The sequence below is a fragment of the Motacilla alba genome, chromosome 4, assembly GCF_015832195.1.
Source record: "Motacilla alba alba isolate MOTALB_02 chromosome 4, Motacilla_alba_V1.0_pri, whole genome shotgun sequence".
Classification (NCBI taxonomy): Eukaryota; Metazoa; Chordata; class Aves; order Passeriformes; family Motacillidae; genus Motacilla; species Motacilla alba.
The window spans coordinates 67068354-67093512 of record NC_052019.1 but is presented as its reverse complement, the minus strand read 5'-3'; the positions used below and the strand labels follow the sequence as shown (position 1 = coordinate 67093512).

General features: G+C 42.2%; 1 protein-coding gene across 2 annotated transcripts in view; it reads right to left on the bottom strand.

Moving 5' to 3' along the window:
* The window catches only part of TNIP3 (TNFAIP3 interacting protein 3), a 48375-nt gene that overhangs the window by 7727 nt on the left and 15489 nt on the right, over window positions 1–25159 (bottom strand). For both annotated transcript variants that reach the window (XM_038136597.1, XM_038136596.1), the window contains exons 3-11: window positions 18374–18506; window positions 12510–12596; window positions 10933–11022; window positions 10280–10345; window positions 9266–9397; window positions 7039–7167; window positions 4693–4809; window positions 2207–2332; window positions 599–757 (exon numbers count right to left, since the gene is read on the bottom strand). In XM_038136597.1, coding sequence (XP_037992525.1) covers window positions 599–757; window positions 2207–2332; window positions 4693–4809; window positions 7039–7167; window positions 9266–9397; window positions 10280–10345; window positions 10933–11022; window positions 12510–12596; window positions 18374–18506 — 1039 coding nt within the window. The remainder of the gene's footprint in view (window positions 1–598; window positions 758–2206; window positions 2333–4692; window positions 4810–7038; window positions 7168–9265; window positions 9398–10279; window positions 10346–10932; window positions 11023–12509; window positions 12597–18373; window positions 18507–25159) is intronic.

Here is a 25159-nt window from a genome sequence, read left to right as displayed (position 1 = left end):
CATGTTTAAATGCATTCTCAGTAGATTGGAACAAGCCAACCCACTTAGATAACCCAAAGCACATCAAAAATATTCTTTGAAGCAGTATTTTCCTTGAAATAAATAACTCCCACTCACAAAACCTGCTCCAGTGCAAAGCCATTCTTCTTCATGCTAAGGAAGACATGACCCTGTTGTGTTCCATGAAAAAGGCACATTTCCCATTGTGTCAGCCCCACTCAGACAGAACTTCCACTTCTGCTGATTTGAGTTTTATTATCTTACGTTGAAGGCTCAGAGCAGATCCCTACTTCTGAAGTGGGGTAATTATACAGCTAGAAAGAGTTCTGAATTTGTGTCATGGGAATAAATCTAAGAAATCAGCAAGACTCAAATCAAACAGCCTTATTAACAAACGTGAAAGAAGCCTGTTTTCCTTAGTGCTGTTACAGATAAAGAGTATTTGCCAAAGTGAATTCAATCTTCATCTGGACTAAACAACACACTAGGAAAGCACAGATTCAGTTGCTGCTGAGGATGGCAGGGCGATGGCACCTGTGATCACCATGCTGCGAGGAAATCCGTGTCCCTGTCACACGGGTGATGGTGGGAACCTTACCAAGCACTGCTGCTGCTGCTGTGCCCTGCGAGGCACTGGATGCGCCCGGGGATCTGGACAGTGAAGAACCATCCCACAACCCCCATAATTCACACACGGGGAGAGGAAGAGTGGAGCTGGATAACTGGGCCTCTCAGGCTGTACTGGGAGGTCTTTTGTCTGTCAAGAAAATAAGAACAAGAAGAAACGCGTTAGCAAGGGAATACAACCAACAGATCATTCGGGTACAAGTGGGTTACAACGCGGCTTGTTTAGATCCTTCATACTACTTAGCATTAAAAAAATTATTCAAGACAGCTGACTTGTGCCACACCACAGTCTTGACACCTTTTATGTGAGGAAAATATTGATCCCAAGATGTGACAAGCACATTACTGTGTCTTTTACATTCAAAAACAATCCTGTACTTTGATTACACACTGTCACTTTCAATAGTTTGAAGCAGAACTACATGGACAGTCACTTGCATGACGAGATAAGGAAATAATTTTTGTATAGGACCAAAATTGTTTGGTTCAGATTTGGGTCTGCCTTTTCTTAGGCCCTCTGCATTCCAGTAGAGTCAACAGCAATTTGCCTAAGGACAGAGAAAGGAGCGGTAAAAAATGATTAATATTCTGTGACTCTGTGAGTCACAACTAAATAATTTGACTTAAGAAAACAAACTAATAAACATTTTATATGCTTGCTCTCATCTTTAAAATCCTCCACAAGCTCTGTTTAATCAAATCCCGAGGCAGGAAGAGACAAACAGGAGGATCTCCAGTGTGAACTGTTGGTGCACTGCAGGAACAGTCAAGCACAACATCACTGAAACCGGCCAGAGCAAGGGGCACTGGGCAGCACCCGGCCCCTGACACTTGAGCAAGACCCTACCACCTCTGATGCATGGCTTGGTTGAGAACAAGACAATCCTGAAGTTTCTGTGTCACAACAATGTTGGGGAGGACAATAAATCACCACATTTTGGTAATCGGCCGTTCTTTTAAAGCATTGCACAATTTTGTCAAGACAGGAAACCTCGGAATTTCATCATTCTTAAATGGGGATTGAGAAAGCTCAGAGTTTTGCATGCCATGATTTTACTATGGCTTCCTACTGACACTACTTTGAAGAGATAAAAAGGATGTTGCAAGAAAAAATTATTGCAGAGGCTGCTCAGCTAATTTGTATGGAGAGCATTTTTTTCCTCAGTGATATTAACATCACTCTGTAATTCAACTGCAGAGGTCAGGATTAACTACAGAAGCTCTTTATTTCAAAAGTTGGTTTGATCTTACAGCTCTTGTATCAAGCGCCAGTGAAACAATCAAAGTCCTCTGGACTTGTTTTTGGTTGTGTCTACCCTCCCCCTCCTCCATTTTCAGATATGTTTGAAAAGTTTTTGCAATAAATACTCCCTTTGTCTACTTATTTTGGAAGTCTTCTCTAATAGTTTCTCATCTTCTTACTGCATTACTTCAGAATGATTTCATCCCAGGTGGTGACCTCATATAAAATCCAATGTCAATTAATGGAAGCCAGAAAGCCTTGAGTTGTGTGGAAAGTGAGAAAAAAAAGAATAAAATACACATGTGCTGGCAACGGGAGCTTTCTTTTGACTCATACCTGAGAGCTGAGTTTACTCAGTTGAGATTGTAATCTCTCATTAATTTTCTGCAATGCTTCTTTCTCCTCATTAAGCCTCTCTCGGTCAGACCTCTCCTTCCTGAAGTCTTCCTCGTATATTTGGACCTGTAATCATCATGAACGGTGTGTAAACTTCAGCAGAGCCACTTTGTGGTTTGGTTGCTTTCTAAACACTGCCCAAGCAGAAGGGTGAATTCCAAGGGGATCCTTGCTTTGTACAATCCTCCAAACAAAAGTTTCCCTGGTCTTTTTTTGTGACTGATACAAAGTGACAATTAATGGCCATGCTCCGGCAGCACTCATAAATTGAAACCGAAATTGAAAATTGAAACAGTCCCCAGCACCAGTTTTTGAACCACCTTGCACATCAAAAAGCTGACTGGCAAATACCAGTTTCAAATATTATAAATGAGATAGCAAATACTAGTATCCATCTTTTTAAGGGATTAGCAGTAGGAGGACAAAAATTTTACCAACATTTTTCCAGTTTTCTCTTCAGTTATGGGCACTTTTAACTCCCTCCTGTATATCTCAGGTGCAAGGAGTTAGAGAAGAACCTCCCCAGCCCAGTGTAGAGGTGAGCGTAATGTACACAACTCCAAATGGAATCTAATGTACACAATTCCCAGTGGAAATACAGGTGTTTGACCCTGTTCCTAGAAAATAAGCTGCCCTGCAAATGCTGAAGGATGCAGTGGCTTAGTTCTTTCTTATGTGGTCAGGAATCACAGAGCTTCATCTCATTAAAAAATATCTGACCACCCCAGGCACGGGCAATGAGCACAAAGATTTGGAAACAAAACACAAATTCATAAATTATTAGGTGTTAAGATGACTGCCTTAATTTTTCAGCTAATGGGCAGGCATCCACCTGGTGAGAAGCTGGAGGTTGGTGGCACTTCTACTGACAAACAACAGCAAAGCCATGTTTGGGTGGGAACCACCACCAGAACTTTCAGAAGCCCTTTCATGTCCTCTTGGTTGCTCACTAAAGCCTGCTGACAAGTCTCTTCCCAAAAAACTTGCTTGCTGTGGCTCATGCCCTGCTCATTGGACAGATCCAGTTTTCTTTTTGCTGGAAGCAGTGCTATGACTTCACAGAAGGACTAGAAAAAACTTAATGCCTAAGGGGAAGAAAAAGGTCAGCACAGGGCTCTATAAATGTTTTTCCTAACCCTCCGAAGCAGAGACAAAACTGTCACTTGCAGAAATCCTTGCATCCCTTGTCCATCTACACACTTCTCAGTATTTCCTCATTTCTTCTCTCCCAATTCCTTCTCTGCTGTCCCACCTCCCTCCCACTCCCCAGCTGCACAATCTGCTGGAGCTGCAAGGGAACCTCTTTGGCACAGTTTTGCCATTTATCCTGTTGCCCTGAGAAAGAGGGGACACCTCTCAAGGAATGAACGCTTTCATCTCCACTGCCATGACCAGGGATGGGCTGGTGACAGCTAAGTTCCCGTGGGACTCTGTCACGTCACTCTTTGTCCCAAGAGTCCCTCCTCCATCCAGTTAGAGCCTTCTGCTCCATTTCGTGTAGAAGACAGTCTGGACTCACTGTACTGATTTATACAACTAGAAAAACACATTCATAAAATGGATACCCCATGAGAATTTTCAAAAAAACCCTGGTTTACTCTATTTTATTGTGTAGAATGAAATAACTCATTACTGTACAATCAAGTGCAGGATTTTGTTCTCCAGCATGTGGCAAGCATTACATTAGGGAGCAAAATCTGGCTCGGCTGTCAAACGTGACAGAAACAAGTATTTTATTCCCATTGAATAAAATTCCCATTCTGATCACATCCATTTGTGTGTCAATAACGTTAACCCTGACACTATCCAGGACAACAGACCTGAAGTGTTAAAACTATCTGAAAACAGTATTGTTTTTAAACAGATTCTTTCATATGGAAAGAAAAGCAGTGCACAAAGCATTTATGTTGCTCAGAACAAAGATTAAAAATAAATACATACAAATCTATAGTCCTTAGGATGCAGGTTATGGATGCAAATGGTTTGCCTCACACTTAAAAAAACTGCAGTGCCAATGCTCTAGTTTTCCAAGACTAGGATCTTTGGCTAATTCTCTACACTGGAAACTTCTAAGATAAAAGGATCAGAAAACACAACCGGTAATTAATGAAATTTAGCATTCCCTCTGGATGACATTCAGCCCCTAACAGAGAGCTGGCAGGACACCTCCAGGAGTCCAGAGAGCCATTCTGCTGCTTTGAGTCCTCCACAAGTCCTTGCTCCAGTCCTTTGCCAGGAGTCAGTTTCACTTTGTGGACTCTGCTGTGATGACAGCATCTGGGGAAACATTGTTCCAAAGGGCTTCGGCTAAACTGGCTCTTCCTTTCAGAAGCTCTACACAGCAAGTCTACCAAGCACAATCCCCGGCAGGGAAGGCAAAATTATGCTGCGTGAAACCCATCCAGGCTCACTTGAGCTGTTCTCACCTGCTGTTTAAGGACTTCAAGTTGGGTTCTCATCTCCTCAATGCTGTTCCTGTCACCCTTCCCTGGAAGAGTCCCAACAACAGGTGGGTGCTGCTTTTTCAACGTGTCCAGAAGGGCCTGCAACATCAAACAGCCAAATTACTCAACAGAGATTCACTTCATGAGAAAGAAAAAAAAAAATAGCCTTTAAAATTATTAGGAAGAGGTTTCCCCTTCACTTGTAGTTGCTTCAATTATATACACTGGATACAAACCCCCTTTACTACAGTAAAGTCTGACTGAATTTTTTTTTTCGTTTTTTTGCACTAAAGTAGAGATTCCTTCATGTGGAACAAAGTAAACCCTCCTGCTTGAGAGGAAGTTGTGCAGTCTCCATAGCTTGTCACTAGAGGGAGTTAGGAATACACACAACACTGGTACCACTCTTACCTGTTTTACACTGAAATTCTGCCATAGTTCTTCACAGACTTGATTTTTACAGTACTTCACAGCTCTCCCTTGGACTGGAATAATTAAATCACTCCTACATCTCTGTGTCTATAACCACACATTATAATTATACATTATTTTCTTTACTCTAGCACAGATACCAGTCAGTACTTTTCATTCTCTCACATAAGATATAAATCCCTCACTTCATCCCTTTTAGAAGTTGAATTCATGCTGATGATCCTCAGCTCTCCCTTGCTGTCCCAACTCAAGCAGGAAGGATGGAAGATATTTGGAAGGGGAAGAGGCAAACAGGGAAGAAGTGGCCAAGCAGGAGAACCAGTTTCCAAGTAATCCAAGGATGGGCATTAATTATCCAAGGCCCAACAAAAACCAAGCACTTTCCATGGAAGCATAGAAAAGGAAAGCTTTTCATCTGATGAGGTGCTGTCCCCTAAGAATTGTGCAGAAGTGAAACTGGTTATAATAGTGGCAAAGTCGGTGTTCCATGCCAATACATTCAGAAAGTTAAACCTACAACTGGGAGGGTGAAAATACAGACACCCTGATTCATCCTTCTTTTGCCCCTTTGAATGCTCCTTTAATATCTTTTTGAGGAGGTTCTGCAACTCAGAATTATGGAGGAGGGGAAAAGAGGAAAAATCCAGAAAATTCAACCTTGAAAAAGTTAATGGCAAGAGGAAGATTATTTTTAAACTCCATTTGAACATAATATTGTGAGACCCTGCTTTACCCACTCACATAAAAAGAAAAAGTTGTTTGATTTCAGAGAATTCATAATAATTTCAAGTAGTTGAACCTGAGACAGCAGGGGACTAAAGTTAAAAGGGCACAGAGGGTCCCTTTCTGTCTCATGTGCATTCATGACAGGAGATTTGAAGGGTGCAAATACACAGAACATCAGTGAATTACTTCTGGGAAAGTGTATATGAAATTGATGCTTCATTTAAAAGAATGGTCTATATACCCATTTATCTTATTACACCCACATCATAAGACAGCAAAATAAAACATTTAAACAAGTTGTTTAATAAACAAGGCCTTGAATTAAAGTTAGACTGGAGCTTTGAGCAAGTCCTGTCAATGCGTTTCAAAAAGAGCTAGAGATCATGGGTTCTGTCAGAGTTTTTCTTATGGCAGCATTATGTTTTTGGCTTGGCTTTTGCACATCATGGCCCTTTAGCTTATTAAAGCACTTATTCAAGTTACACAGCAATGGTTACTGCAATGCATTTCCTCAGGAAGTGTTTGTGGTTCACCATTAAATACAAAATTGTTAGAAAACACCCACTGCTTTATGTGATCTTTTGATTAAACAAAATTACATTTATTATTTTCCCTCAGTTAAAAAAAAGTTCCATGCATCTATTTAATGACAATTTCCTCAGTGAAACATATATACCCATCATATTATAGGTATAAATATGTGTGTGTATGGATTAAGCAATAGGACAAGACCATGTCTTCTGAAGAGAAGGCATCATTCTCAAACACAGAACCCATGTAAAATGAGTTTTTAAGCTGTGTGACCTTTCTTTTCAACCACAGTCTTTGACTAGGTGCACACAGAAGCATCTTTGTGCTCTTTCCTCTTTGCTCTGAGGAGGGAGGATGTAGAAAGGGCTTAGACATGACATGTAGAGAGGCTTCACAGGAGAAGCCAAATACTCTGAATTTTTCTCCTTGCAATGCAACCCTGCTACCTGCCAAGGAATTATACCCTGCATGCACAGGTCTGAGCTGAAGTGAGCTCTTGCTCGTTTCCCCAGCTCCCAAAAGGTGATCATGTGTTTGCTGCCAGGTTGTTCACCCAGAATTGAAAAGATGGTATCTGGTAGGTCAGTGACAACACAGATCCCAGAATCAGAGCAATCAGTAGCTCACTCCTGCTCCTACCTTGTTGAGACGACTTATTTCACTCTCATAGTATTCCTTCCTCCTGGTCATTGAGGCATTCTGCTGCTTCAGGAGCCTGTTCTCTTCCTTCATTTCATGGAGAGCCTCACTAAGGACCTCTGTATCTTTCTGGGATGCAAGAACACAGAGATGCTGCAGAAATGCAGATGGAAGCATTTTTCAAGAACAATTTTCCAAATAATCTTCTGTCTGACAGATGTGCTGCATTTTTGTTGTCCCAAACACAGTTGGGAACGGAGGCAGCAGGAAGGCAGATCATTAGTACACCCAGATATGATAAAGTCGGTAGAAATTGTTTTGACCACTCACCATATGATAAGACAGAGACAACATACCAGACTAAATCCCTGCTCCCTGCAGTTCCACGAAGGCATGGGAATGCTGGCAGGCCAAGCAGATCAAAATCACACCCACAGTTACCCCAGACCTGCATTTCTCTTATGAACTCAAAGAATAAGACCAGGGCTAAATGCTGGTGGAGGCCCAGCCATTCCCAGTGCCATATAACATTGAAGACCAAAACAAAAAAAAAGTATTTCAAATATTTTCTGCAACTGCTTATGTGAATAAAAAAGTGAGATCCAACAATGAAGGCACAGCACACCACAGGAATGAGGCTTTTTCCTGTGTAAAAGGCTCATCTCTGTGCAGCCAGTCACAGTTTGGGCTCATCAGAAGTTCATCACAGTGTGCTAACAGGGCCAGTGAAAAACACCCTTGAGTTACTTGCTTATACATGAGGAAGCTTGACTCTGCTATGCTCTAAGTCAGCTGGGATATTTAATTTTCTCCAAAAATTAGATTAGTTTAGATTAACAAGATTAGTAGGGTATCTCTGCAATAAGTATAGGAACTCATCCAGCAGCTAGCTCAAGCTGACAAGCACTTACTGGCTGAGTGTGTAACTTTCAAGAAATTGCAGATTTAAGACCAAAGTTCCATGCTGGTTAACCTGTCCCCACAACGTAGTTTTGGATTATATTGTTATTTAGTTCATTATTCAAGTATGCAGCAAAAAAATCAGAGAGTGTACTACTCATCCTTATTTTTATAAAATGGTAGTTATTTTCCCAGGTATCCTCCATTAAAAGGCAGTAACATGAAGAAAAATATGGACTGTCTCACACTCAGAGCAAATACAGGCAGTGATTCAGCAAGTACATACCATAGCTTTTCTTAACACATGCAAATTGCTCTATGGATTTGGAATCAAGTATGTGCTTAGCTGGGACTAACTGATAAGCAAGTAAGATGAATGTTCTGCTTTTGCAGATGTAAGCTAAGAGGGTTGCATTTCTTTTCCTCCTGCAGCAGCTAACTCGCATCTCATCTGAGCCTGGAAGTGATGCAACTGCCACTTGTTTCAGGTTACCATGTGCATAGAGAAGCCCAACTTCAGCCACCATCACCATCCAGAAACTCTCACCAGAGGTCACCAAGTACATGACACCATGAAGCAGAATGAGAACAGGAAGCGCCACTCTGTGGGGTTTCTAAAATGGAGCACAAAGTTTTGTATAGGTGCCCATCATTCAGGCTGGTGGTTTTACTGAGGTGAGAATCCAGCTCAGGGATCTAAATTGAGATGCAGAAGCCCACCACAAGAGCCAGTGCCCAAAGAATCCTGAAAGAGCAGCCCAACCACACTGAGGGTGAGGTGAACACCACTCTGGAGCAGCTGATCAGCCCAGACACTTGCAGCCCTGATAACTGCACTGATAGTGTCACTGGTATTTGCAGGGAGCTGAGACAGCTAGCACATGTATGAGAGCCTGTACTGTCAATACCAAAACCTGGGGGACTGGAGCTGCCTTCACTCCTTGAGGATTTCTTGCCAAGCACTTGGTGTAACATCTGCATTGCTGTTCCTCTTCCATTTGAAATAACTGCAGCATTTTCCTTCACAAAGAAATTCACCCTGAACTGAACTGTGAGGAGGGAAATCTGTGCAGTGTAGAAATCAACCTGCTCTTTACTCCCCCCCCCCCCCCCACACTAATGTTATGCTGTCTGCCCCCCGTATGGAAATGACTCTTTCTCTTATACACAGTTCTGTGATGAGGCAGCTCAGCAGCCTTGGGTAGGATATTGAGGAGCCACAGTCTCACCTCTGGGCTGTGCACAACCCACGCAAGGAGAGAAAGATGAAAGGCAAGAGAGAGCTCACCACAGAGCACACAAGGGGTGCCACACGCCACCCTCCTACCTTTTCCTGCAGCAGCCTCTCTCTGCCCAGCACTTGCCACCTCTCCTCCTCTGGATGCTGCCGGTGCCTCTCCTGCTCCAGCTCGCTCACTCTCCTCTCCGACACGTCCAGCCTTGCCCTCATCTCTGTCAGCTGAAAAGCAAGTGACACACCATGCTGGGCTCACTGGGGATTCTGAAAGGCACAGCACCGTCAGGGTGTTGAGCCAGCAGCATAACAAAGTTCCAGATTAAATGAGGAAGAGCCATTTGGATTCCTCTTCTCTTTGGGGGAAAAGGAAAGGAATGATTCAGATCTCAGGAAAACTTTCTGGAAAATATTAGAGAGAAAATTTTCCTGATAAGCACATGAATTCATTCTATAAACTTCCTGTTTGTAGCAGGAAACAGGAGATGACAAGTGTCAGTCAATGAACCATCTTGCGTTCTGGAATACCAGACAAAATTGTGAGCACTGAACTTCACTAGGCAGCTGATGATGATGTCTGCAGCAATGACACCACACAGCCATAAGCAGGGAATAAAAGCTGTGTCAATTGGATCTTGGATGGAAAAAAACCCCAGAAATCAAAATATTTCTTTACAATTCATTTTGAGTGTCTCTGCTTACAGAGGGCAACTTTCATGGAGAATTTACCCAGACTTCACAAGAGATGGGACAAGAACCAGCATATGTGTGGTGATGTGGATCGGGGGCTGGGCACACCAAGCTGATTTTCAGTTAATGGTGCTCTCAGTTATGTGCATTTTTAACTACAGTGTGGAGGACATGGAGATCTCTGCTGTCATGTCCACACTGACTACTATTTTAGGGATACCCGGCTTCTCTGGTTAGTTTGTCCTACTGAAGACTGACACACATTGGCTTTGCTTTTATATGATGAAGCTTTTTCAATTTATGAGCTCAAGACAAAGTAAGATATTTACCATGGTTATGGCTGGCTGGTATTTAAACACAGACTTAACTGTCAGCAGGTGGCACACATATTGCAACAGAAGTTGTCAGCATGGTTACCTGCTTTTCATAAAGCTGTTTCATACTTCTAAATTGATGATCCCATTGCTTGTTCACCTCCAAAAGCTGTAATTACCAGGAAGGCACAGTAAATAACACTTATTTCAACATTTTCAGTAAATCAAAACCAGACTGGCATTCTAATCCTCTGTCAGTGAGTGTTCCCAACCTCCTCATCATCTGGCCAGTGCATTTATTTCAGAAGAAGTAAGTTTAAGGTTTGGCAAGCCTTGCAGCCCATCTGCCAGTGCTTTGGTATTTCAGTTAAAGCGCATGAACATTCAGGAAGCAGCACTCAGGAAACATGCAAATACACAACAAGCTCGAGGTGCATCATTTGCAGCACTTCACAAATCCCAAGCTTCAAATCCTAAATGGCCAAGGACTTTCCTGCTAGTTTCTTACAAGTTCCATGAACATATTTCCAATTAAAAGGTCTTTGGCTTCAAACAAATGAAATGAAGACTCCTACTGACTGGGATACTACTGAGTGCAAACCCTGCTTGGCCTTTAGCAATAGTGATCATTAATAAAATTTGCAATAGTGATCATTAATAAAATTTGCCCTTTGTACTAAAGAAAGCTCTGCTCTTCCAGATTCATAGGCATGGTACAATCAGTCATCATGTGGTTAAGGGTACATTTAGGATTACCTCTCGTCTCTGTCTTTCCAGTGTGAGGATCTGTTGCTCCAGAGAATTGGATGATAAAGGCTTCTTTTCGCTCAGTATAGTGTGCCTTGACTGGAGAAAAGCAATGTTCAAAAATTAATGCTTCTGGCCTGTTCTCTTCAAGATTCTCATGTAAAGCTCCCATCCACCCTGACAGGTGCACAAAAAGAAACTGAAACAAACATTTTCTTACACCAAATTTGTACCTAAATACCTTCACACCTGCCGGCAGCTGATTCTAGAGCATACATCTGCTTTAAACCCACTCAGGCTGCGTTTTATTTGAAGCATTATGCAAATAGCCACTGAAATAACCAAAACTGTATCTATTTGTACCATCTGAGACACAGAACACAAAAGAGGATTTTAATTATCTTGCAGATGGCAATACAAACAAGTAGTACAAGCCACAAATGTTGAGCATGACTTGGAGAGGGTGGAAGTAATTCCCCTCATTTACAAGAACTGAAATAATTAGTAGGATTGCCCCTGGTAAGTGCTTGCAGGCCCAAGGTGATAGCTTTAGCACAATGGGCTCAAAACAAGCAATACAGAAAACAAATAGGCCATTTGGAGAAATTTAGAAGATCAGTCTGCAATTGTTCAATTTTTTAAAGTGTGGAGTTTCACCCACGTGGGACAGCAGCAGCTAGACCCTCATTTTTATAATGGCAGTGTACTATATCATAATTTCCAAGAAGTTTCTATGGATTGTCATGAAAACAAACATGTGATCCATTAGCAAGGAAGAGAGAGAGCTGCACTGGAAAAAAAGAGCTTCATAAAAATAGAACACACTCTGGTCAGATAGATGCTCAGTGATTTTTGTTTCCCTCCCTAAATTCTCAACCACTACATGTAAAACAAGAATAATGGTATGAGCACTTCTGAGGTCTGGAATAAATTTTCTGTAGATACAGAATTTAATGCTGAATACCAATGAAGATCAAAGGACAGTTTTGCTGTGTCTTTTCAAAGGCAAAAATCCCAACCACATATTTGCCCCACGGCCAGTCCTGCTGAACTCTGATGTGGAGCCCTTGACTTCCAAGCCAGAAAACACTTAATCCTTCTTCTTGTAGCTCACTGACATGTTTAATTTAGAGTATCTGAAGCAATACCTGGCAGCTAATGGAGTTATTCCCATGCTGAATTGCTTTCAGCATCTGGGCCTTAGGCATAGGCTGAAGAGCCTGTTTAAGAGTAGTAATAAAGTGAATAGGACAACTCACAAATCTAACAACTACACACATACACTTGGCACCAACTAGCCCAAACACTGCTCACAGAAGTTGTGGGGTCACTCAAATGAACCACTTTGTACCTTTTGTGCAACTTTTGGAGGGCAAAAAAACTCCATTAGGAAAGGGCTTCTTTCTAAGAATGCCATCTGCAAAAATATTTCTAATGTTTCCTTCCACTCTTACACAGTTTAAATAACTCAGAAAAATCTATTTGAGCACAAAGATCAGCCCATTAACTGTCAATCTACAAAGTGACCTGCACCAGCTCCTGTTCATCAGAAAACACTTCAGAGAACAGCCAACACAGCCACTTACCTGCAATGGTTCTGCTGGAGCTTCCATGCCACTCCCACCTGCCCAGGTGCATCCAAGAAGACCTGGAGCTTTTCCTTCACTGTGGCTCTTTGGAGGAAGAAGAGAAGTGAAACAGATTTTGTGTTGGCTAAAGGAGCAGGAGAATTGCTCTCAGACCCAGAAGATCCAGGAGTGCTGCCTGTGGAAGCAGCCACGGTCCAGAAAGTAGTGGTGGAATTCTGATTTTAACCTTTTCCTCCTTCCTGGCTGGGGCTTCCCAGAATGGATGAAGCACAATGCCTATGACTAATGTGCCAGGCAAGACAGCTCTCAGCTTTGTGTGCATGGAAATCACAGTTGCCTGGCCAGTTCCCCCCAGAGAGGAAGTTGCATGTGAGGGAAGGAAGAGTATTTGCTTTTTCAGTAAGTAAGAGGACAGGCTTTTCTATCCCTGTTTCCAGTTATAAAAAAGGACTTCAGTCATTATAACCATTATTGACACAGAGTGAACTATCAGAACAGAAAAATGAGTGAGTCACGCTTCTAAAGGAGCAATAGCAAAGTCTGTTAACAGCTACAGGGAAAAGCACCCCCATACAAAAACCCCAAGATGTTTAGGGGAAAACCAACACTGGAAAACTGATTTGTTTCCCCAAAGAAAAGCTGCACACAGATGAAGAATGACAGCTGTTTTATTTGCACTTCCGCCACTTGCCTTACCTGGGCACAGATCCAGCTTCAAGACGTTCAAGGCTTGGGTACTCAAAGGTACCCAACACTCCAACCCTGAGCCTCAGCTTTCCATTTGGAGGAAGATGCTAGCCTTACCAAGTGAAACTCACAGAAAAGACTAACAAAGAAAAGGCTTCCACAGACTTCCTATACAAAGTCAGAATGAAACAGAAAAGTAGAAAACGTTCCCGTCTTCAGTCTTGGAATTCTGAATAATAACGGATTTCAGAGGGAAGCATAAAAGAAAAATTCTGCTCCCTGTTGTGGAAAGATCTCTAGGTCTAGGGCTTTGGCAGTGGCAGCAGAGGTTGCTTATTTCCTTTTGAAGGAATGAAATGAAAGCTGGCCTGTGAATTTTGACATAAAATAACAGAAAACCCTCTTTCAATTTCCAAAAACAGACTGAGAGAAAGTAAAGCAATCATGTGAAATGCTGAAATTTTACAGCCACATTCCAGACCTCTGGTTCACAATGTGTGACTAAGCAACTCCTCTTTTGCAAGATACAAACTCCAATTTGGAAGAAAGCTACTATTTTATAGTATTTGCATATGAGATATGTCCTGCTACCCTGAGGTTCTCTCCATTTTTTCTCCTGGTTTATGGAGCAGCCAGAAAAGTTGTGGTGCATCAAGAGAAAAATTTTAAAACAAAGGTTATTTTAATGAAGAAATTAGAAGAATTTCATCTGTACCTATATCAAAACTAGACAGCATTGAAGACTAAAAACTGGTGCAGAACAGCACCAACACTGTGCATCTGCTTAATAAAAACACAATCATAAACATTCCATATTGCACGTCTGCTCTTGAGGGCGATGCCCCTCGAGCCCAGGTGCTGTCCCTTCCCCAGCTCCCACTCTCACCAGTCTCATCCCCACTCCAGCAGCACGTTCACTTTTGGAGAAAGCTCAGGTTGAACAGCTGCGTTTTATGGTCTGGCCTACAAGGTAAAGCAGCCCCAGTTTCTGGTTTCCTCACAAGAGCACGCTGGGATGTGGTGAGCGAGGAGCTGAGCAGTCCCCGCAGTGGGGACAGAAGAGGAAACCCAGGGCGCAGACCCACTCATGAATCACAGTTCCCACTTGAAAGATATTAATGGTCAAATTACTTTGAAGAGAGGATGAGGCTGAGACCTTGGTTGATACTGTAATTTAGGTCACAACAGTTTCCTGAAGAGCTGAGTAGTTTCCTGGAGAGCTACCTGGACATTAGAACACCATGACCTTTGTTAGTGATTTCTTCATGACTGCAATAATGACCACTTAAAGTGAATGATTTTACATAAAATTGGACAGAATAGAACTAAGACTGAAGTACTTTTCAGTGCCTGTCTCATCCAGCTTAGCATTCATAGGGATCTGGTTGCCACATAAAAACAGACTGGAGAGAGAAGAGTATGTCTGAGATTTATATGAATAGAAGAAATGGCAATGAGTAGGGAGCAAAAACTCAAGCTCTTCAGAGGTGGTGGCATTCTTCCAGCAAAAACTGTGAGGTTGAAGCAAAATCATTGCCTGTCTCTGTGAAAACGGTTAATAGCACCAAAAAGAAAGAGAAGAGGATGACAACATCCATTTTCATTGATACTGCAGGGATAAAGACACTACATTTGTTTATGTTTACTGCTATCAAGAAAAGCTTGGTTGTACAACAGCACTACAGAAACCTGAGATATACAGAAATCCTTGAAAGAAGGACACTTTGAGACCTATCAGGTTTCAGAATTCAAAAAGCCATACAGATCTTTTAAAGCATTTCTACTTGGTTTGAAGCTCTTGAACAAAACAAACAGTTTTGAATTGCTTGGAAAATTCCAGTTGACAATCAGGCTGTAAATGCAGTCACAAACCTAAAAATCTGTCAGAGATAGAAAAAGCTGCTCAGGAAGTAAATGGGAGAATTTGCTGCCCCTCACACACACTTCCTAAGTTAACTCCCAAGTGGTATCTTACAATAACTTAGAAGCCTCTTTATTTCCATGATACTCTGTCATTTCTATTAGTAGCAGCTTTGAGATTGTTGTTTTGTTTTCTTTTCATGTCCTGTCGAAAAATGAAAAGTATTTTAGTTTCTATTCTAGGACGACCTGAGCTTCCTGAGCATAAAGGCCTTGTAGGCATCTTTGGGAAGCTTGCAGTGGGAGAAAAATCAGAGCCTTGGAGCTGTGGCCAGCACTGAATCCTCTCACAAGCCTCAGCACCACAAGATGATAAAAGTTCTCATTTTCAGAGTGTTGGATCTTAATTCTGGGAACAACTTGTGTCACAGTATTACAAAATATCACTCAAATTCAGATAATGAAAACCATTTCTCACTTCTGAAAATTCCTTCTGTTCAGTAACTGCAGTGAAACCAAGAATCACTAAAAGGCCTGATGCAAGCAAATGTGAGGCTTTCCTTGATGATAACAAAATCATACAAAATGACCAAGTCTCTTTTTTTTTTTCCCTAGCTGGTCATGCATCTGCTGTGAGGTTTGTTGGGGATTTTCTTTTATTATAATTTTTTAAAATTTATTGTTCAGTTGCAGACTTGTAGAAGCTAGATTAACTCTGAGATTACTTGGGTTAAAATCTGGTGGCTTTTGGGGAGCCTTCACTTTGCTTATGTTTTAGCTAAGCTTTGTTTTTGGCTTTATTGCTGAAGCTGTTACGCCAGCAGTGCTTGCCACAATATCCATTTTCCCATTCTGAGGCATGTGATAAAATGGTAAAAAACAAGACATTTTAGCTGAAGAATAAAATTTGCTCTTGAACCAGAAGAAGAATCTGCCTCTTCCTGCCCCAACCTGGCCCCTGTGGCTCACCAGAGAGGTGTGCTAAAAATGGATTTTCCCTTCAGTAAGTGTGTCAGCCTCAGCCTTTTGTGCTGCTCAGTTACATGCTCCCTCTGACAGAAAAATAGGCGCAGATGCAAATATGCGTCTTAATATGTGGGAACCAGATAAAATTAGAGCAAGACATGGGTTCAGAGTAAATCAAAATATTTGAGCACAGGCTCCTGCTTCAGGATTTCCTTTATCCACTAACCATAAGGGCATGGCCCCCCAAGTACCTAAGTATTTGCAACCTCAGGCCTGCTGATGAAAATCCAAGTTCCATGTGAAAATAATTGGAAGACAATTTGCAAATCTAAAAAATGCAAATTTATTCCCTTTCCTGGAATGAAGAATGCAGCATCAGGACAAATTGCAACTGAAGGAATCACAGACTGAAGGATGTGCTGAGAAGTCCATAAATTTTTATGGCCAAAAAAAACTGGGAAAAAAGGGGAATTTGTTTACAGACACTTAGAGATTAGTCTTGAAAGTGATTTAAGGTCAGATGGAAATGCCATTCCGCAGAGTGCAATTTTTACTCTTCACTCCAGAAAAATGTTACAGAATGAAGATGACCCGCTGTCTCTGACTAAACTTCCTGATGAATGACTGACACTATAGGGAAGGGTACACTTGTTTGATTATTCACTTTTTCTTAACTCTTAAACATTTCCTTTGTCCCTCATTTTAAGTCCTAATCTCATAAAATTGGAGGCAAATTAAATGTTTAAGTCCTAATCAGCCAAATTTCCCAAATGGTTATTTTCTGGTGTGGGTTTTTTTAAATTATTATTTCATAATCTTCACAAATTCTACTAGGTGCTAAACATATGACCTCCTTTCCCAAAACACAATCCAAGACAGGTACTCCTAGCACCTTACACCGAGGTTGTTGAAGCTCAACAGGACTGTCAAGCTGTCACTCACTTGAAGCCCAGCTCAATAACCAGCCAAGTGAAAAGTTGCTTGACTTAGAAATATAAATAAAAACCAGCCAGCATGCGTCTAGTGCAGAAATATCATCAAGTGTCCCTCTTTAAGCTCTGAAAACCACACACACACATTTTACAGGCAAGAAGTGCTATAAATGCAGAGAGCATAAAAGCACCACAGATTAAATATGCCACAGTCTCCTGTGTGAAGCACTGTAGCATCCCTCAGAAAGGGTCCAGGTGAGCACATCCTTCCTCTTTCCTCCTCACATTGCCCATATCCCCCAAATCCTTTGCTATGTCTCTTTCTGCTGGAGAGAGGCTAACATGTGGAACCCGGCATTTCCATGGATCATTTGTGGCTTGTAATTCCACAGCTTGGTTCTGCACTGACTTGTGCTTGGCCACGCTTGTTTCTCCCCTGCCTCCGGGAATCCCCATCCCTGCCTGTGGCTTCTCTGCCACCCACTGGTTTCTAATCCCACCGGTCTGACCCTGCGGTGTCTCCTTAGGCTCGGCTCGGCTTCGTGCCCCGAGGTCATGAGTCATTCTGGAGATGGCGGTTTGCATGTGAAAGGAGCTGTGTGTAATTTCGGATTTCGTAGAAGAGAGTCATCTCCCTTTTACCTCCTCACCAATTTCCTGCACCGTGCCTCGGCGTGCAGCCTTCAGAGTTTTGCTTTCCCCATCCCCACTCCCCTGGAGTCACACAGGTAAGAGCGCCATCCCTTGCACGGTTTAATCACTCCTCTCCTCTGTACCCCTCCCTCCTCCTCTTCCTAGTGTGTGGAAAACAGGCAAATTCCTTCTATTCTCACTATTTCAGGGGAGAGGAGTGAAACTGAGAGGGAAACCCAGAACAAGTTTCTGTCAGGCTTGTTAACCACTGCTTCACTGCAGGCAAAGACAATTGTCTTAGCAGGTGGCTTACGATTTTCTGTTTGCAATACCACAGAAGTGTGGGTTTGAATCATCATCATTTTCCTTCTCCTCTCTTCCTATTCATCTAAAAGCCTGACACTTCCACCGGTCTGTGTGTCCCACACCTCTCCTCCTTCCCAGCTAAATCAGAACTTCCAAACACATCAAAAATGACAGTTTTGGGGGTTACACAGTTCCAATGATCTGTGTTATCCAAAATGCACATCTGGCTACAGGGTTTGACACTTTGGATAATAACCAGTGTGTTTAGCTAACCTTTTAAAGCACTATATAAAATGCACCTTCTCAGTCACTCTTCCTCGTACCAGAACGTAGCTATATCAGGAAAAAAAATGTGTAGCAAGTTCATTGCATCATTTCAGAAATCCTAAAGTTTCATGCATAGTCAAGTCCCACAGAGAACATCCCCTGAATGTTCTTTCCTGGCAGATAAACATTGCAAAAGCACACTGTGATTACCTTAAGGGTACACGAAGTTCTCTGAGGGCTCAGCCTCTCTTGGGCAATAGGCTTGGGGTCCTCACACGACTCCGAAGTGATGTTCTTCCCTATCAGGTTCCTTATTTCAACATCCAGCTCTTTACTTTCACACCTGCTTAGGAAGAAAAAGCAATGTTAAACTTTACACCAGAATTCGAGGCTTTCTTTTGAATGTGAGAACACAGAGCTGGTCCTGCACCAGGCTCCAGCTCCCTTCCTTCCTGGTAACACAAGCAGAGAGCACCAGGGCAGTGACACACAACCTCCAAGTGCTTTGTGGCAGAAAATAATTTAAAATACTTAGACAAGAAACCTTTATGAATTTTACCACTCTTCACCTACAAAAGCCAAACTGAACCTTTTGGGGATTATATGGAGACAGCTATGTGCCTTGAACCTCACTCCGTCACTCACAGTTTCAAGAGTTTTAAATTCAGCTTCAGCAAAAATGCAACCAGAATAGTTGAATAGGTTTAGAACTGCAAAACCAGGTGCTCAAAGTCTTTTGAGTTCAAAAGTCTCCAAGTTCACAACGTCTTTTGATGGCACTTTTTATTTTCTCTAACACTTTGTTGCAGACACCTGACATGCATTTTCAAAAATTTTTTCCCTTAAAGATTAGTTTTAAAAACATTCACATCGTATAAAAAAATTGGTCTGTTGAGAACATTTAATTTTTTTTTTTTTTTTTTTTTTTTTGTGGTAAAATTCTTTTTCTTCAGTCTCTCTGTTAAGGACATAGGTGCACATAAGTGTTTGTTCCAAATTCACAGAATGAACTTGCAACTAGGGCTGATTCACTTGATACACTGTAATGGTGGAATGTGACTTCCAGATAATTAACTGAGATACAATTAGCACAAGCCCCTAAGTCTCCCAGATCAACCCAAGTTATCAAGAAAGATTCATCTCTTTTGTGAGCTTAGACTTCATTGCCTAATCAACTTAAACCAATTTTAAGTATAATTAATGTGTGACCACAAACCAAACTGCAAGGCTCAAAAAAACCCCACCAAACTGTTATAGTAAGACTACTTCTTGATTTCAACAGAAAGCACAGAATTCTTTATTTGAACCACCAGAAAACTGAAAGCCGTAGGAGTTTATCAATTACACTTCCTGAAGCTTAGACAGGCAATCCTCAGGGATTGAACTGCAGGTTCTGAGGAAACTCTTCAAGTGAAATTGATAAAATTACCCAATAAACAAACCCATTTGTCTTAATCATAAGAGTAAATAAGTGTGAATTTCATGCTGACAGCATAGAATGATTCATTTAATGCTCCATATTTAAAACAGAGAGACTGTAGCAGAAATGTATTTTTCAGTAAGCATGGACACAAAATCATTTCCAAGAGGAAATAAAATACCAAGAGTAGCAAATAAGAGCTAATAAAATTCTAGAGTTGGGTCGTTTGGGTTTTGGTTTTTTTTTTTTTGATTCGCTGCTGGTAGTTAGATAAGCTGTACTTTCATAGCCATGAGGATTAAAAGCAAGACCTTCCCAAGGCACATTTTCGTGAGCTCCATGGTGGTGCAGGAGGCTGCAGCTGCTCTGCGGGCTGGTGGCAGGTTCCAAAGGCTCAGCTGTGCGTGGGTGGCAGGTGAGCCCAGCGGCAGCACTGGCACCGCGTGGCAGCTCAAGGAGAAAACTGCAAGAGGACGCAACGAACCTCGCGACAGAAATCCAGCCCTTCTCTGGCTGGCTAAATATTGCAAAACCCTGGATAAGCCAGGGCAAGTGGCACTTGTTCTTCTGTGCTGAGGTTCCCGCACCTCAGGCAGCAGGCAGAGCAGGCACTCTGCACTCTCAAGTGCACGTCCATAGAAAACAGCACCTTCAGACCATTTGGACTCCAGCTCCTGATGCTGTCTGAGACAGCTTTGTGCAGCAGAGGTGCACATGCCCTGGGCAGAGCCCTCGCTGCTTCCGAGGCTGCTCAGAAGAACTGAAAAGCCACAGCACGGAAGCAGCCACTCGCTGCTGCAATTCACCACCCCCAGCTGCCGGCACAACCTACTCCCCCAGCTCGGGCAGAGTAGCCAGTGCTTTCAAACTCTTTTAAGCCAAATGAAGCAGCGAAGCCTAAGAAAAAAAATACCCGAAATAAAGGAACCATGCCTGGGTGCAGCCCTGGGGACTGTAAAAGAGGAGCAGTGATCTGGCAGGAGTGCAGCAGCAAATGCTTAGGCAGGCTGCACTCAGCTCTGCTGCTGGTTCAGCCACTGCAAGTGGGGACGTGTGACCACAACCTCCTGAGGTCAGAGCATGAAGCAAGCTGAGAAATACCCCATAAACATGGGGGGTTGGCTTTTAATATCTTTTTTTCAGCCAGGAAGTGTTCATTCCTCTGCTCACCACAGTTCGATGTTGTAGCTGTAAATATAATCACCTCTGGCTGCTCCTACCCTTGTCTCTCCCTACATTCTTCTTTCTGGGCTTACCTGTGCAAGAGCAGGACCCAGCTGTGTCTGGGTAAAAGAAAGAGAACTACCAAAGGCTCAGATCTCTACAAACCAATTTCTGCTCTGTGTTTGAAGACTATCATGAAAGTCAGAAAGTTACTTCATTTTTAAACGGAGAAACTATTACTGCATTTATTTGCATTTTATTATCAGCCACTTTGATAACCAGAAGGCTACATTTACGAGTTAGAACACTAATCATATCTGCTGTGTACATCTGATTTTGAATCTAGACTTTCAGAGCACACACAGATGCTCTGAGTGCTTGAATACATCAAGGGACTCATGATTAGGAGTTAGCCCAGACCAAGACAAGGTGACTACCAGAGCTTCCCCCAGAGAGCTCTAGAGGGCACACAGCATTCAGATTCTGCACAGAAAAGTTTTCAAAACTGCTTTAGGTTTCCTGGAGTTAACAGGTACACCCCTGCACCATTAAAACTTTTCAGAAAATATTAAAAGCATTTTTCTGTGGTCATATGAGACAAAGTATAACGCTTCCATGTGCTTAAGCCTTCTAAAGAATACAAAGTTATAAAAACTACACATAGCAAGCTGTGATTACTGCAGGAGGCAATAAAAGATTAGAATGTTAACTCTTCTCTGTAGACTTTGAGTTAGTTGCAAAATCTCCTTTTTTGAAAAATTAAGATACTTGGAAGCAGAAGATACAGACGTAACGAAGGAAGCTGGCCTCTCAGCACAAGTTTTCGCTGCTTGCAGGGAAAGAAGAGAGCCCAATCTTCCTCACAATTTCCATGTCAGATCTGAAAAGCCATATCCTACAAGAATAAAAAATTTGGCGTGCTGCCTTTGCTTTTCAAGTTACTATATCCACACAGAACTTCACTGTGCACTCCACTAAAGCTATTTTCATTTCTCCCACGTGTTCAACTTGCTGCCTTGAAAATGGTTTTCACGTATTGCCCCATGGTATATCTTTGCACCACTTCCACTTTTTGGGCTCCACTGGCCTATTTATTTATAATCATTGATAGTATTTATAACAGTATAATGCTCTAAGTAATAATGATTGTTTGTTTATAAATGGTTGCGTGCTTTTTACAACAATTCCACTTTTAAGTGAAGAGCCAGAACATGATCAGCTCCATGCTTTGGGCTTTAGCAGCATAGATTGAAGGCTGAAAAATAGTAGGTAGAAGCTCCACAAGAGTCCCAGTTCTGCATCTCTTGGCTTTCCCTGTTTTTTACTGGAAACTGGCATTTTTCCTTACTCATAGCAGTTACATGGCAACAATGGACATACCTACAAGATGTCCTGAGGCATTTATTGCACCATCTTAATACCAAAGCCATATAATTCTATTTTAAATATTAATTTCAAGGCTGGTGTGCTGGGGTCATTCTCTTGTGGTGGTGAAAGCACAAATACACACCATAAACAATTGTGAAAAAAGGCTTAAAGCCAGGATTTACAGCCAGACGCCAACACCACGGAGCCATATTTTGATGGGAAATGAATTCCAGAGCTTAATGGTAAAACATGTGCTTCATCCCCTTGGGTGGGCATTTGGGATATAGGATTCTTGCTTGGCTAAGCCTAGGAAATAAAAGAAATTCATAGAAAAAAAGAAATTTCTGCATTTTAATTATGGAGAAAGAGCTAGTCCGATAAATTAAAGATGTGCCAAATTTCAAGACAAATTGTTTCAGCTAATATTTCCCTTATTTATGATAATAGACTTCATGTCAGAAAAAGGCCTGTAGAGTAAGGGGAAGAATCAGATTGAATTACAAAATATTTAATCTAACTTGCTCTAGAAATAGACTTAAAATAGAAATAAAAATAATGACATAATTCTTAAAAATGACAGCTTATCTGCAGAACAAGCCTATTCTCTTATGTTCCATGTAATTTTGCAGAACTTCTGCTGTCTTTTAATTCAGTTTTGTAGAATACTTGGATTTTTTTCATGCAAATACATTGGGATTTTTAAATTGAAATCTTCTCCAGTTAAGACTAAAAAATAGCAAAGAATTTATTTTGCTGAGAAGACAAAAATACTTATATTACTGAAAAAATTCTGCAGCCCTGTAAACTCTTAGAAGTTCAGCAGACTCTGAGCTGATAGAGAATAGTTCAAAAGTGGTGCAGCTCCCTAAGGACCAGTGGTGCTATTCCAGTACTCAACACTCCACTCGAAGTTTAGGCTTGGGAATTTGAGACAAAACTTTTGAAATTGATCTCCATTCATTCCATGTTCCACCTCACATGTACCACCATAAAAAAATAGTTTATTGGGCATAAAACATACTGTGCTGGGACAAACACAAAAAGAACACCTGCCTTTGATGATTATGAGTAGATACTTAAAAAGAGAGTTGGGGGGGGGGGGGGGGGGGCAAGGCAACACATTATTTCAAATTGTTTCTGGCTTAATATTTTAACCTGAGTTTCATCCCCAAAAATTTATCCAGTATTTCAAGAGCATAGCTGGAAAGCCAGCCAAGCATCAACTGAGATCCACTTGACAAAACTGCCCTGTCTTCAGAGTGAGATGTCCCACAGGTCAGTGTGGGATTAGGAATAATCTCACCCCAGTGCCAAGAAGAGAGCTCAATAAGGTCTATGATAGGGGTTAAAACATGCACTGTGACCATAGCAGAGAAACCACTTAAAACTTTCCCTCCAATCTGATGTAGCCAAAACATCTGCCTCTCACCCCATAAACGTCCCTACACTTCTGTTCCCTTTATGACAAAGGAATGGGCCTTTTAAGGCACATTTAATAGCCAGCAGCTGTTGGGCTGTCAAATGCCACATCTGGAGAAGCTGTGTGCTGTTAATGTGAGCAGAAACAATTATTCTTTAATACTTTTGCTTAATTTTAAGAATTACACAAATGACAACAAAAGAGGGGCATGTTCCTAATGGAAACACATCTGGTTTCCTCTGAAAACAAGCCCAAAAAAAAGAAAAAAAAAACCCCGGGGTGGGGGGCAGTGATTAAGTGAAGCAGCACCTATAATCCATCCCAGCTCAGTGAGGAGAAGGAAAGCTACTGATACACAGGCATTCAGTGTCTCTCAGTGTTTGACTACTCCCTTCAGGAAATTTGCAACATGCAAGAAGACCATGGCTGTTGGCTTGCATTAAATGATGTTACTTATCACACGGCGCTGGTCCCTCCATGCCTGGATATTCCTGTCCCTTGGGAAGTTTCCATGCTGCTGCCTCACTCCTGTACCCTATACAGATTGTACAACAGGAAAAGAGTATCATCCCCCTTTCACTTGGATCTTTCACTTAATTGTACTACCAAGACATTGACTATGTTCCTGATGGACAGCATTTGGGATGCATTCAAATCTCAGGAAAGCCAATTAAATTATCTCCACCAACATTCTCAGGCTTCAAATGAGCCCTGAGTGAGTCACAGACAACTGTCTCCCTGGAGAGGCAACAAGTGGGGCACTGTCACCCAGACTTAGCCCCAAGGCCTCATGTAGCTGCGTGTGGATCACCAGTGGAAAGGGAATAGATTTTTGCCATGAAAATCAATCAACTGGAAAGCTTGGCCAAGCAGAGCCACCAAGCAGCACGTACTGTCCGAGCAGATGCACTCCCCCCCTGAAAGGCACACATGCAGAAAGCTGTGGGGAGGTGGCAGGAACGTGTTGAAAGAACTGAAAGCTAAGAGGACACGAAGGGAGGCAAATCGAGATCTTTTCAAGTGCTCACTCTTTTTCTGTGGAGATCAACCCCTAGAAAAGCTTGTGCCCCTTTAAGGGCACTTTGCTGGCCTCAGTACGTGCCTTTTTGGAATGGTGTACCCCCCCCATGGCCCCTTCTGGACTGGCTGCTTGCCCTGCACATTCAGCTGGAGCCCCACGAGTCTGTTCACATCTTCCATGCGCTCGTTCCTCTGAAAAGCTGTGACTCTGATGCAGCACAATTGCACAGAGCTGACATTTTTAACTGGTGCTTGACACCACTGCTCTCTTTTCATATCAGGCATCACCACAAGCAGCCCTCGTGCCTCCTGTTTCAGCCGGGGCCAGGATGGGGATGCTTCACCAACGCCCTGCTGAGCTGGGCTCACAGCTGGGCTGAGCCTTTGGAGGAAAACAAGCCCGTGATTCACTTGAGTTGGTGTCTACCACACAGAGCTGAGGTATTTGCAGTGATCTACTAACAGCATGAGCAGGACAGACAGATGAAAACCATTTAGAAATGCAGCCAGGAAATGTAGCATACAGTAGCTGACAGGGGACAACCAGCTCTTGAAGTCAGGTCAGCTCCTTGCCTGTGGTGGCTGCCAGGCAGCCTCAGCTGAA